This window comes from Propithecus coquereli, unplaced genomic scaffold (assembly GCF_000956105.1).
Source record: "Propithecus coquereli isolate 6110/MARCELLA unplaced genomic scaffold, Pcoq_1.0 Scaffold341, whole genome shotgun sequence".
In the NCBI taxonomy this organism is placed as follows: domain Eukaryota; kingdom Metazoa; phylum Chordata; class Mammalia; order Primates; family Indriidae; genus Propithecus; species Propithecus coquereli.
In genome coordinates this window covers 2,020,198-2,034,022 of record NW_012149075.1, presented here as the reverse complement: position 1 = coordinate 2,034,022, position 13,825 = coordinate 2,020,198, and the positions used below count along the sequence as shown (strand labels likewise).

Genomic DNA, 13,825 nt, shown 5'->3' with positions numbered 1-13,825 from the left:
TCTTTCTATTTTTAGTAGAGACGGGGTCTCACTCTTGCTCAGGCTGGTTTCAAACTCCTGAGCTCAAACAATCCGCCCGCCTCGGCCTCCCAGGGTGCTATCCATTTACTCTTGACTCCCTGAGAGGCACCAATAATTATGTGGCTCACACTGCAGTCCAGGAAACTGAGGCTCAGGGAGGTAAAGTGCTGAGCTGGTCAAGGTCGGCCTCCAGAACCCACACTCCACACTACCTTACTTTTGCCCCCCAAAATGAGTCCCTTCCTGGCCCTATGGCAACCTGTTGAAGTTGATGACAAGCTCCTGGGGCTCTCTTCCCTGAGCCGGCAAAAACCAAGCAGGAGCAGAGATCTTACTTGACTCTCTCCGGGACAACTGCTCCTCCTGTTCCAAACTTCTCCTGCCTTCTCCGGACGTCACGAGGCGGCTTGGCCACAGAGTTGACAAAGGCCATCTTTGCTTGTCGGCCTATGGAGAAATATGGAGAGTAAACATCTGCCTTCTTGAGCTTAAATAAAAGATGCTTCTGTTATTTAAATAACCTATAGGATTTTTTCTTAGAAAGAGAGATTTATTTTAAGGAATTGGCTCACGAAATTATGGGGGCTAACAAGTCCAAAATCTGCATGGCAGGCTGGAAACCCAGGAAAAAGCTGATGTTGCAGCCTCGAGTCAGAAGACAGTTTGGAGGCAGAATTCCTAATCTACAGGATTTTCAAGTGCCCCAAAACCCCACTGTTGAGTAGCATGGGCTGTGGCACAAGAAACACCCACCTGCCCGCCTACTGCAAATGCAAGAGATTTAGGTGCCAGCAAATCCTGCATCAGCAGGGCCCACCAAGACCCTGTGCAGACCAGAGCACCCATCCTGCCAGTTCTTCCCTGGCCACCCCCTCTCCTTTACCTTTGGGCTTATTGGCATGTGCGGATTGGATGTTCTTTGTTAGCACTCGTAGCCGCTGCTCTCGGGCATCCTGAAGCCGCAGGTACATTTCCCGCCAGGACTCATACTCTTCTGGTCTTTCTTCCTTAAAGTCTCGGTGACAGTGAATTTTCCATAATTGATCTGTTTCTTCAATTAATACCTGAAATGAGAACCAGGACACCACTTATATACATGCGCTCTTATATATCTTTTCTCCATTCTCTAATCAACTAGGAATAAACACTTTCCTAATGATTTTTTGGTCTTCATAGTGGCATTATATTAAAATACCACAATTCTACAAAAAACCAAATCACTAAATTTAAAAAATGTTAAGTGTGAGGCACTATGTTATTTGCCTTCAGGTGATCGGAACAGAAGATAACACAAAAATTAGCTTAAGATTAGTCTGTTCCTTTAGAAAAATCAGCAGACGGTAGAGCTGGGATGAAGATGAGTCAGGTACTTCCCAGCGTGACACTGAACTGTGGTGGCAAGGGGGCCATCTGAGAAGGATGTTGGGCCATAGAGCTCTCAGAATGAGAGAGAGACAGCTAATTCTCTCTCTAATGTGATCAAATGGGTGTATCCACACCACAAGAGGGATTTCTGGATAGATCTCATGTCTCTAGGAGATACTGAGACACACGGCCAGACTGCTTTTGTATTTACCAGCCACCTGAGTGTCAACACAAGGCACTGTCCCTGCCCTGATCCCAGGTGCTCCGCTGCCAGAATTCTCCCTTGCCCTTTATGACTAGGCTCAAGGCAGGTGTTGGAAGTACCCCTCACCCCAATTTGAATGCCACCCTGATTCTAGCCCAGGAAGCCCACTTAAGATGCCAGGAGCAGGTGCTAATAATATGCTTCTTTAAAGGCCCAGAGGCAACCAAACATGCCCAGAACAATGCTCTGTCCTTCAACCACTGCAGAGTCACCGGGATAAAGCTATTTCTGGAGACACAGCCAGAAAACTGCCCTCTTCCCACCCAAACAGGATGCTCACATGATTGTATTCTTCTATTCGATATAGCTGATGAGGTGTACACCTCTCCAAAACAGGTTCAAGAACAGAATATGGGACTCCTCCCACTTCAAAGATTGCTGCAGAGAAATCAAAGGTGAAAGCGTTGAATAGCGGCCAAACCACCCAGTGATAAGGTCTCAGTGCTACGATGCGCTTGAGAGCTAGAGAGAAGCATGCAACTTACAATCGATGTTGTTTTTAAGTACCCGGATGCACTGCTGGTGCAAGGTCATCATTTTGGGGAGATAGGCACACTTGGAACCAGAATACACCTGCATTTTGGAATTCATTCTGCGTCCAGTGAATCCAGCTTCTTCTTCTTCCAGGGGTGAAGAGAATGCTACAGGGCAAGAAAAACCCAAAAGGAAGTTACAGGAGGCTCTAAGTGATGCAGTAAAAACTCTCCTTCCACCCCTGTCCTCAGCCTTCCACTTCTTTCAAAGGCGACCCATGCTACCAGTGTCCTGTGGATCCTCCCAGAGACTTTATTTAAAAATAAGCAAATATGTACCTTATTCCTTTAACCAATTAATAACATACTATACACAGCACTATTTTTATTTATCACATTTCAGAGATTGTTCCGTGTCCATACATAAAGACTTTCCAACTTGTATCCCCAAATTCTATTTTAAAAATTTTTTAAAGTGAAAAGTAAATTAATTAAAAAAAGAATTTCCACATTTTTTAGTGGCACAGGATGCTGCTGTGTGGATGACCCATGATTTATCTCTTAGTCTCCTGCTGATGGACATTTATGTGGCTTCTAATTCTTTTGCCATTATATTGAAATTAGACATTTTTTCTTTAAGATGAATGTGATATTTAACACTTATGGAATTAAAGGGCTGCTAATAGCAGCAGCTAAGATATATTGAACAATTACTATGTGAAAAACCCAGAGCTAAAAGCTTTAGTGGCATCATTATCACTTTTTTTTTTTGAGACAGGTTCTCACTCTGTCACCCAGGCTGGAGTGCAGTGGCATCATCACAGCTCACTGCAACCTCAAACTCCTGGGCTCAAGCCATCTTCCTGCCTCAGCCTCCCCAGTACCTGGGACTACAGACATGAGCCACCATGCCCAGCTAATTTTTCTATTTTTTTGTAGAGATGGAGTCTCACTCTTGCTCAGGCTGGTCTCGAAATCCTGGCCTCCAGCAATCCTCCTGTCTGGGGCTCCCAGAGTGCTAAGATTACAGGCGTGAGCCACCACGCCTGGCTGCATTATTGCTTTTGAATCCACTAAACTGAACACTATAAGGCAGATACCATTACTACTCCCATTTACAGAATATGAAACTGAGGTTCAAAGAAATTAAGATATTACCAAGGGTCATGTAACTTATAGAAACCAGAGTCAGGATTCAAACCCAAGCCATCAAACTCCAGGGCCTGTGCTCTTAGAAATGTACCAAAAATATAATAGTATGTGATAGATCATGAATGAATTTTTATATCTTTTTCCTATTTAAAAAAAGAAAATTACCTTTTCGCTTTGGTTGGAAGGAGGACATCAACTCAAGGGAAGGCAGTGGACGGTAATTGGCCTGTATCATGGGTAGCGGGAGGTCTGGCAACACTGGCAACACATCAGGGACCTGCAGAGGACAGGCTCGTGAATGGAGAGCCAGTGAGTAGGAGCATAGCTTTCCTTCCTACAGTTAATTCCTAGGAGTGTTACCCAGGCACACTTCCCAGCAGATCCAGGCTGGAGGGGGACACAGTCATGTCTGACAGATGGGCCCATCACAACAGGATACCTCGGAAAGTGTTTTTTTGTTTTTCTTTTTTTTTTTGGAGACAGGGTCTCACTCTGTCTCCCAGGCTGGAGTGCAGTGGTATGATCCTAGCTCACTGTAACCTAGAACTCCCGGGTTCAAGTGATCCTCGTGCCTCAGCCTTCTGAGTAGCTGGGACTATAGGCATGCCATCACACATGGCTAGTGTTTTTTTTTTTTTTTTTTTTTTACAGATGGGGTATCGCTATGTTGCCCAGGCTGGTCTCAAACTCCTGGCCTTGAGCGATCTTCCCATCTTGGCCTCCCAAAGTGCTGGGATTACAGGTGTGAGCCACCACACTCAGCCCAGAAAATTCTTATCTGGGGTACCATCTACCCTGACAGCTAGCAAGGCCCAGAGGAAATTACTACAACCTGAAATTCGACAGGCCATGTAAAAGCAAGCCTCCCTGTTGAGTGGCAGGGAGGATCCAGGAAGTCGCCAGGGGCTGAAGGGGTTACCTTTTTCAGCTTGGCTGAATCGGCTCCAGCTGGCTGCAGCTTCTCTGACTTGTTCTCGTTCACCTTAGGTAATTTCTGAACTGAGTCCAAGTTTTTACTAGTGCTTTTAGAATCACTTTTTTTAAGTCCTTTTGCTCCAAGTGCCGTGGCTGAAGTTTTCACAACCTTTTTCTTTTTCTTTCGGGGCTGGTCATAGCTGAGGTAGGATTCAAAAGACATGGTGGGCTGCTCGAACTCATCCTCCATATCTGCATCCTCACCTTTGGGGAAGGAGCCCAGTGACTTTCTATCCAAATTGGAAGTTTTTACTTTCCCTTCTTGAGTCTTTAGGTTGTTCGAAACCTTCTCTTTTACCTTGGGCAACAGGTCTCCTTTTCCTATGTCTAAGCTGTCCAGACTTTGCTTGTTTTTGTCTGATTTGGTTTTCTCCGAGTCTCTGTGCTTTGGCTTTTTAAGGTGGTTGTCTGAAGCAGTCTCCAAAGGGGGCAAAAGCTTCTTCTTGCCCTCCCTTTCCTTCTCTTTCTTCACACCACCTGAGGGCAGTTTCTCCTTTGTGCTATCCCCTGAGGGCGGCCTGCGGTTTTCCTCTTTGGAGAGGGCCTTGTGTGATTTCTCTCTGCTCAAAGCAGAAGACTTCTCATCACCCTTGGCATCCATGGGGCGTTTTTCCTTGTGGGAAGATTTGTGCTCCTTGTTTTGATTCATAACCCCTTTCCCCTGGGGTTCGCCCAGGTGTCGTTCTTGACTGACTCCCAGTCTGTCCTGAAAGGCATTACTGTGGCCTTTTCCAGGCTTCTGGTGCGAAACAATGGGCTCATGATCCTCCTCTGGGAACCTGTAATGGTCCACGTACATCTGACGAGGACTGGTATGAGATGGAGGGGACTGAACGTGGCCATAATCAGAAGATTCATGGTCTGAGGAATAAGCTGGTGACACCCTGTGACACCTCTTTCGCTCCTCTCTCCTCTCATGACTGTGAGACACCTTGTGAGGTCTCTCGAGCTCTGAGATTTTTCTGTGTTTTTTCTGTCTGTGCTCAGGGCTGGGGCTATAGGATCGGCTACCAGAGGCTTTCCAGTTCTCTTGGTAGTCCACCTCCATCTCTTCCTCCTTCTGAAGAGCATCCCGCGGGCGCTTTCGGGAACTGTTCTTCTCGAAGTCTTGTTCATCAGGCTCAGTGTTTCTAAAATGAAAGAAAAAGATAAAGCAGATACAAATCTCAGTGTAATCCTTATTCAGAGGACAAGTCATAAACCTGCATTCACAAAAGAGATGAAGAAGACGCAGAGTTAGGGCCGGGCACGGTGGCTCACGCCTATAATGCTGACATTTTGGGAGGCTGAGGTGGGAGGATTGCTTGAGCTCAGGAGTTCAAGACCAGCCTGAGCAAGAGTGAGACCCCATCTCTACTAAAAATAGAAAAATTCACCGGGCACCATGGTGCAGGTCTGTAATCCCAGCTACTTGGGAGGCTTAGGCAGGAGGATCGCCTGAGCTCAAGACTTGGAGGTTGCTGTGAGCTAGGCTAATGCCACTGTGCTCTACCCAGGGTGACAGAGTAAGACTGTGTCTCAAAAAAAAAAAAAAAAAAGATTCAGAGTTAGAAACAACAAGGTCTTGGGAAGAAGGTAAGTGGGTTATGCTTTTTTTAAAAAAAACACCTGTGCTGTAAGAAGGGTTATGCTTAAAGATACTCAAGTTTTTTAATTTTTAATTGTTTTTTAATTTATTTTTTCTTCCTTTTCTAGTCACAAAGGAAGATACTCAAGTTTTAAAACTGGGAAAACACAAATGGGAAATGACAAGTTTCACTGCAACAGACAAGGAAGATCAAATTTCTTACAGACATGAAAATTTGAAGATGTTTTTAAACACAGGGACATGTTTAACTTGTTACATAAAAAAGGGCTGCCAATTATTTTATCTAGTTCACAACTATATAAAAATGCTTTTTAGGAAGAGGTTAGAAAGAAACATACCAAATTGTTAATAATGTTTACCTTTAGATGATAGAAATAAGAGATTTGGATTTCTATTTTTTAATATTTTCTAATATTCTACGATGATCATGGATTATTTTTATAATTGAGGCAAAAGAGTTGTTTTTTTTTCCCTCTATACCAAAGGCATCCTGAACAAAAGAGTTTAAATAAGAAGGCAGAAAAGGAATAATAAAGTTTTCAATCTGTAAACACTTTGAGTGCTAGATTTAACCATGAAGTTGAACAAATCTAAAGAACAAGGGTTCTTACCGTTCCACTGGAACCAGCTTCTTCCACTGAGCCACTAGGTCTCTGGCAAAGTTTCCCACATGCTCGTGTTTCCGCAAACTATTTACTGTTTTCCCAACCCCAGTCTCCTACAAATTTGACGAAGAAATTGTTAAAGGGTTATGGAACCAGGCTGACATTTTTCTATAGAAATAAGGCCTTCTGCTTTGAGAAACTCAACAAGCAATACTTCCTTCCTAAAACATACAAGTCTCGATACTAAATTACTTTGTGCCTATGCCCCAAATCTCTAATGACACATAGTAGCAAAGCACGCCAAATTCAGAACAGGAAAACCACTTTTAGAACTTTAACAGTAACAACAAGATTGTGGCAGATGTTAGGTACTATTAAGAGTATCTGAATCAGTCTTTGTAGTAACTCTGTGAGGCAGGAATCAGCCCCATTTTACATAGGAACAGCCGAAAGTCACAGAACTGGGATTTGAATCCAGGACAAGCTGATGCCAAAGTTAATGTTAATTATTTTAAATTTTTTGAAATAAAAGTCACATAACAAGTCACCATTTTAACTAAAGTGTATAATTCAATGGATTCCAGAACACTCACAATATTGTGCAACCATTACCGCTATCTAATTCCAGAACATTTCTATCACTCTAAAAAGAAATCCTGTTCCTCCCAATCCCCCAGCCCCCGGCAACCACTAATCTACTTTCTGCCTATGGATTTGCCTATTCTGGACATTTCACGTAGCCTTTTGTGTCTGGTTTCTTTCACTCCAAAGCCCATGCTCTTAACCTTACCTCTACACTCTCTCTGGTGGGAAGGGGATGGGATACAAAGTTACACAACTCTTACCGCAAGAATGTCTACTGTAATAGGCAAGGTGGAGAGTTTCTTCAAATATTTCAATAGCTGCAGAGAGAATAAAACAAACATTAATTCCAATAGTCATAATCATATCCACTAGAATAAGAATAGTATCTGACGATTAAGTGCTTACTCAGTGCTAAGCATTTTACGGTAATAAGTATTATCCCTATTTTACAAGTGTGATAATAGGCTCAGAAAAGTTATTTTACTCTCCCCAGGATGCAAGCAGGGCAGGATTCACTCAGGCCCATGGCTTTACATTTCCTGCTTTCAAACTCTAGGCCACACCAAGGGGAAGTAAGACATAGAGAAGAGGATCAAAACCTACTAACTCAGATAAAAGTCATCAACAACTATCACTTTGTCCCAGTGTTGACAGAATTTATGAGAAGGATGCCAATTTTAGGAAAATTCCCCATGGACCTGGCACAGAGGAAAGTAAAGAGAGAAGAGGCCTCTGCAGGGAAAGAGCGCTATGTTTCCAGAGGTCCACAGTGTTGAATTGGTTTTTTGATGCATAAGTGGGAAGCCAAGAGCAATTTCAAGTTGCTAGAATCAGAGCTTTGCTGTTAACGGTGAACACAAAATGCCTAGGTAGATTAAAAAAAGCCATCTGGGTTTGGCCACATTTCCTTTCTATAGCCCCTAAAACTAGGTCAAAATCAGCAGAGCAGGGCTGTTAAGCTGGAGATCCAGAGTCAGAGACAGGCTTCGCACTCTAGCTCTGCCACCTCCTTGCCAGGTGATCTTGTACAAGTCAGAAACCTCTCCCAACTTCAGGAACTGGATCCTGTCTCTACTTCACAAACTGTGAGAACTCACTGAGACGAACCATGAGCGGTCCTTAGTCATAGTGCCTGGAATAGTCTGAAAGCTCGATAAATGATTATTAATCATTTCATTCATCAACTGACAGCTCTTTAAATATTCTACCCTTGATCTTCAGCCAGATAGTCTTTAGCCAATCCCTACTTGCTCTATTTCTACCAAAAGTCATGATTGCCCACGCCTTTCTCTAGGAAATGTTTATGTGTATAGAAACATACTTACCATACAAGGAGTGCCGCAAAGTACAAGTAATTAAAAATAGATAACTTGGGCTACCTTTGCATTTAAATATTAGATAACAAGATCGGTTCTTTTTCATGCGTGGCCCAGGCTATAATTAGTATGCCATATTGCTATTAGGTGGAGTAACAAGTATGTTTTTCTGGTCATTCTACTTCAATCATTGCTTAACATGGTCACTAGGCAGAGCAATTGGATCACAAGTGATAATCTTGTTTGCCTGGGAACAAGTAAGAGGCCAACTGATGTATCTAGGGAGTTTCATTGTCATAGTTGAGTGAAAATTATCTTCCACTTCAAATTCGATCACCACTATATCTGACTCAGAAAAAATTTTGTGTTTCTTGTCATCCAAACTATAGGTGCAAAGATTACTGCCAATTCATTTTCTTAAAGGAAAATTTAAAAATCACCAAAAAGGTTAAAAAGTGCTTCTCCCACAATGCCATTCCCTGGAAGGGGTAGGTTGGAAACATTTATATACCATTTACTGCATGTCAGTTGCTATGCTAAGCACACACATGTGTTACCTCATTTCATCCCCACCAACCAACTCTATAATGTGAATATAATTCTCCCCATTTTACAGATATTAAAACTGAGCCCAGTGAGATTAGGTAACTTGCCTAATGACCTAATAAATCAAATGTGTCTACCACGGCATGGACTACAAATCCAGGAGAAGCATCCAACATAATAACACTGTCCTTAGGAAAAGAAAATAGAGCAGTAACTCCTATACCTCTTGGCATACTCGGAATCAATCAGAAGAGCTCCTCCTCAGTATTATGGTGTTAGACAGTTTAGAGTCCACATAGTAAAGGAAGTCACCAGGGGGACAGAGTCCCAGGACCTCTACAAAGCCAATATATAAGGATCAGGCTAGAAGTCACTGTGGGTGTATTTATCTCAAAGCCTGGCACTAACTGGAAGAGTAAACGCTGCCTTTCTGTTTCTCTTTGGGTTAGTAGGGGTGACTTAAAAGCAGACAAAACTAAAACTTTCAAGATTTTCAAACAATTTAGCCCAACATGAGAAAAGGGGTTTCACGATGCCTCTATTTTCAGTAAATTTCAAGAAAGAACAAAGAATAACAAGGCAAAAGCACATTGGACATTCTTAGGTGGATGAAAATTTGCTGTTATCAAAGCAGGGTACCAACTGTAGAGCTTGCAATAACTGATAACAGACAGTTGAGAAGTATCAAACATTTGCACAGTACATGCTTAGGAATCTCAGTCGTCCCTTGCACACTGCTTTTGCAAAGAGCAAAAATGTTCTTAATGTTGACTACCTAGTTCTCTCCCTGCCATCAAACTGTGTTCTTGGTAGTTTTCACAGTCAAAATGTAACACAGGACAGGTAACTGTTATCAGCCATGAAAATCGGAAACATGAAAACAGAAACCAAATGGCCCTGGTCTGCCTGATACCTTCTCCCCCAAGTAAGCCTAGATCACAGAGGAACTCAAAGGTGAAAACAGAGTTGCAGCACGTTTAATACCAGAAGATCCATGAACATAGGTGTGGAATCACCCCTTTGGCTAATAATGGTTTGAAAGCAAGAAATGGTTGCAAATTCAATACTGCTATATAATCATCTTGCAATTTCACAAACAACCTGTGGGAGCTTGTTGGGTTAACAGAAGGTTGAGAGGAGCAAGGCCAGTGTGCCAGCTTGCAATTTTCTCTCTGCAGTTAACTCATTTCTGAATGCCAACTCTTATGCCCTCTGCAAAAATGATCTCTCAACAAAAACGATCTCTCAACAAAAACGATCTCTCAACACTTTCTCATCTTCATAATGCTCACTTCACAATGCAAAGCCAGACGTTCAGGGCGATTTTCTATCTGGGAAGAGAAAGCCCAAATGCTCAAAGTATCACTAACTGTTCAAGTAGGTTGAGAAGCAAAATGAGCCTTTTCCCGATTTGATATTTCATGCACAGAGCTACTTCAAAATTTGAATTCTAGTGGAGAAATAGCTATGGATACTACAGACAACTTTTTTTATCTGCTAGAAATAAAGACCCAAGCGGGGTGGTGGTGGTTATATAACCTTGCTTTAAGATTTTAAAAGGCAGTCACAAATCTTACAGTGTTTAGGAAAACAAACTAGTACAAACTAGTACTCAGACATAATCACCCATTTACTGGATGTCCACAAAGGGTTATTGTAAAAAGAAACTTGTAAATATGCCTGGCTATTAGGTACTGCAGGCTCAATAGAAAACAGTACAATTTAAAGTATTTAAGTGTTCACAGATTTAGAACTAAAATGGCTTCCTGAAGAAGTGGATCTTGGAGCTAGGAATGAGTGAGGAGAGTTGGAAAGTGGCTGGATGGTGAGAGGCTGCGTGTAGCCTTTGGAAAGCGAGAAGCGTCCCCTCTGACAGGCCAGAACAAGGTAAAGAGAACGGGGCTCTTCAAGAAGAGCGACCTGAAGAATGGCAACTTGTGCTACTGAGCACATACATCGAGCGTGGCACTCAGCCGTTCAGTTTAGCTTCAGTAAGAAGGTGAGTAAACACGCTCGGCGAAGGACCGCCCCCGAGGTCCATAGCTGATGCCTCCCTCCATTACTTCCTCCTCCGCCAGGACGCCGGGGCTGACACGCAACTCCGGGAACCGCGCGCCCCGGCTAGATCGCGGACCGCCAACGTCAAACACCCTAAGTGTCTTCATCCACGTATTTCAATTTAAAAAAAATTCTAACAGCCACCCGATGCTCTCCCGGAGGCCATGGGGAAGCCGGATGACAAAGATGGATAGGGACAAGAACGCATTAAACTCAATGTGCAGTGTCAGAAACAAACAACAAAAACTAGTTAAGTACAATTAAAAATGGTTGCCCATCACTCGAACGACGAGAAATGGTAGCTCTTACTTTTCCATTAATGCCAGCAGGAGATCTAGCTGCAACTTCTACCCCGCCCCCTTCTTCTCAGCCCCGACCTAAGTTTCAGGAGTTCAGCGAGGCGACGGCGGCTTCATCCTGCCGTGAAAGCGAAAGGCCCAGGCTCCAACGTCCAGCCAGAAGCAATGAAGACGCAAGCGGGAATCGCAGGACCGCACGCCGAGCCGGGGCTCCATCAGCCCGGGCAGCACCTCCTCCTCCTCGCGACAAACGTCCCGGGACTCGGAAATCAGAGCCAACTCGCGGGAGCCCGTCCGGAGCCGGGCGCCGCAGGACCGCGGGCGGGCAGAGCTACCGCGAGGCCGGCGCCTTCCCGCGCCCGCGGCGAGCCCCGCCGACAGGAAACAGCTGGCGCGGACGCGAGGGGAGCGGCTCGGGAGCCGCCAGGCACGCGGTGTCCGCCGCCCGGAGCCCGCGGGCGCCCCCGTCCCGGGCCCGGGAGGAGGCGGGCCGGGCCGCCGAGTCCCGACGCCCGCCGTGCGGGGTCCCGCCGCGTGGGCAGCGGCCAGTGCCGCGCACTTGGCGACCCGGGCCCCGCGACCCGGCGGGGCCTGGCTCAGGGTCCGAACCCCCGTGGCCCCGGTCGCTCGGGAACCGGCCGCGCCCGGGCCCGCGACCGTTACGGGGCCCGCGCCGCGCCCAACGCCCGCCGCGCCCCGCGCAGCCCACTCGCTCACCTTCTTGGGGTCCGGGTTCGCGGCCAGGCGCGCCTGCAGCTTCCCCACAACTTGGAGCGCCGACTCCGCCGCCATCGCTGTCACTGGCCGGCCTCCTCGCCGGAACTGGGCTCGCGTCGCGTCCTCGGGCCGCAGCTCCGCCCTCCGTGCATCCCCGGCGGAGACGGAAGCGCGACTGGCCCCTTCCGGGCCTCGACAGGGGGTGCGGGGCGAGGGGGGCCGGCCGGCCGCAGGCCCCGCCCCCAGGTCGGGGGCCGGGTCCCCTGCGCCCACCCGCGACCGCGCCCGCCTCGCGCCCCGCGCCCAGGTGCGCGCGCCGGGAGCCTGGGGCCCCTCGGGCCGAACCCGCTTCTGGTCCTCGGTGTGCCGAGCCGAAGCCTCGGGAAGACCTTTCAGAGTGCAGTCCAAGACGAATGAGGCCACGGCGCCAGAGCCCGGGCGTATAAATCCTACCCACCCCCCCACGCCCGGGGCCGCGAGCCACGCCCTAAGTAACACCTGTCAGTGGTCCCTGGCTGGTGCCTGGCTCGGGGAATCGGCCGGGGTACCAACGACAGCTGCCACCCTAGGTTGAGCGCACTGCGCGCCAGCAGTTGGACTATCTTTTTAAGCCTCCATACAAACTGATGAAACGAGTTATATTATCCCCATTTTACAGACGAGGAAATTGAGGCTCAGGGAGATGAAATTAACTTGCAAGTGGTCACATAACAGGGAAGAAGTGAAAATGGAATCTGAATCTTAGAAATCTAGGTCCACTATGAGCGCACATTTCTGAATAGGTCGAGAAATTGAAGCCCAGAGAAAGAAAGAGATGTGTCAAAAGTCAAACAGCTTAGTTCTGTGAGGCAGTGATAGCCCGTGTGTATCGTTTTCCTCCAAACAGTATCTGGCACATAGGCACCAAATAAATACTTCTTGAATGAATGAATGGATAGATGGATGGGTGGATGGGTGGATGTTTCTTCTGATGACCTGCCCATGAGCAGGAGGGCCTAAATCAGAACAGCCCAAGACACTGTCCTTGAGGCCACTGACCCTCATCCTAGAAGCACTAAATTTTACAATTACTAGTATTACTACTAAAAAGAGCAACTAAACAGTGGAAAATTGACTTAGAATACCAGCATGTATCTCATTTAATTAGATCAGAGTAGATCCTAATCAGATCTTCTGCTGCTGGCCAGGGTGAGGCAGCTCAGGCCTGTAATGCTAGCACTCTGGGAGGCCAAGTTGGGAGGATCCCTTGAGGTCAGGAGTGTGAGACCAGCCTGAGGAAGAGTGAGACCCCCGTCTCTACTAAAAATAGAAAAATTAGCTAGGCGCCGTGGCCGGCGACCGTAGTCCCAGCTACTTGGGAGGCTGAGGCAGGAGGATTGCTTGAGCCCAAGAGTTTGAGGTTGCTGTGTGCTAGACTGATGACCCGGCACTCTAGCCCAGACGACAGAGTGTGACTCTTTCTCAAAAAAAAATTTAAAAACAACAAACATATCTTCAGGTGCAAACTGACAATGCACCTAGCCTGACCTCTCCCACAAAGCAGGAGAGCCCAGGTCCCACCTCTGGAAGAAAAAACAAAAACAAAACAAACAAACAAACCCCAAAAACATGAAAACAAAATACAACAAAAACCCTTAAATATAAGTTGTTTCTTCCAATGAACATTCATTCGCTGACTGTGCTAAGAAGCCCTCCCCACCATGTCCCACTCCTGCATCTGGTGCCCCTCCCCAAGTTACCTAAGCGACTGACCTTTTTCAGGGTGTGAGTTGTCTATTTATCTGTCTTGCCACTGGGCTTTTTATTTATCAAGTACAGTAACCAACCTGTCCAACTTTGAATCTCTGCCACCTATCATAA

The 13,825-nt window shown here is 46.1% G+C and overlaps 1 protein-coding gene across 1 annotated transcript; it reads right to left on the bottom strand.

Moving 5' to 3' along the window:
• Window positions 1-91: 91 nt before the first annotated feature.
• Window positions 92-12,250, bottom strand: TCEB3 (transcription elongation factor B (SIII), polypeptide 3 (110kDa, elongin A)). Its single transcript, XM_012650898.1, has 9 exons — window positions 11,966-12,250; window positions 7,290-7,346; window positions 6,451-6,557; window positions 4,196-5,381; window positions 3,442-3,553; window positions 2,137-2,292; window positions 1,932-2,029; window positions 905-1,085; window positions 92-468 (listed from the first exon to the last, which is right to left on the bottom strand). Exons 1-9 carry the CDS (start codon window positions 12,038-12,040, stop codon window positions 353-355), a joined length of 2,088 nt encoding a protein of 695 aa, XP_012506352.1. The 5' UTR covers window positions 12,041-12,250; the 3' UTR covers window positions 92-352.
• Window positions 12,251-13,825: the final 1,575 nt, after the last annotated feature.

Bases quoted from the DNA above. Each gene is read 5' to 3' on its own strand.
- TCEB3 (XM_012650898.1), bottom strand. From the start codon at position 12,040: ATGGCGGCGGAGTCGGCGCTCCAAGTTGTGGGGAAGCTGCAGGCGCGC. The intron at 7,347-11,965 runs GTGAGCGAGTGG...TTCTCTCTGCAG, and splicing joins CGAACCCGGACCCCAAGAAG to CTATTGAAATATTTGAAGAA. The intron at 3,554-4,195 runs GTAACCCCTTCA...TGTCCTCTGCAG, and splicing joins ATTCAGCCAAGCTGAAAAAG to GTCCCTGATGTGTTGCCAGT.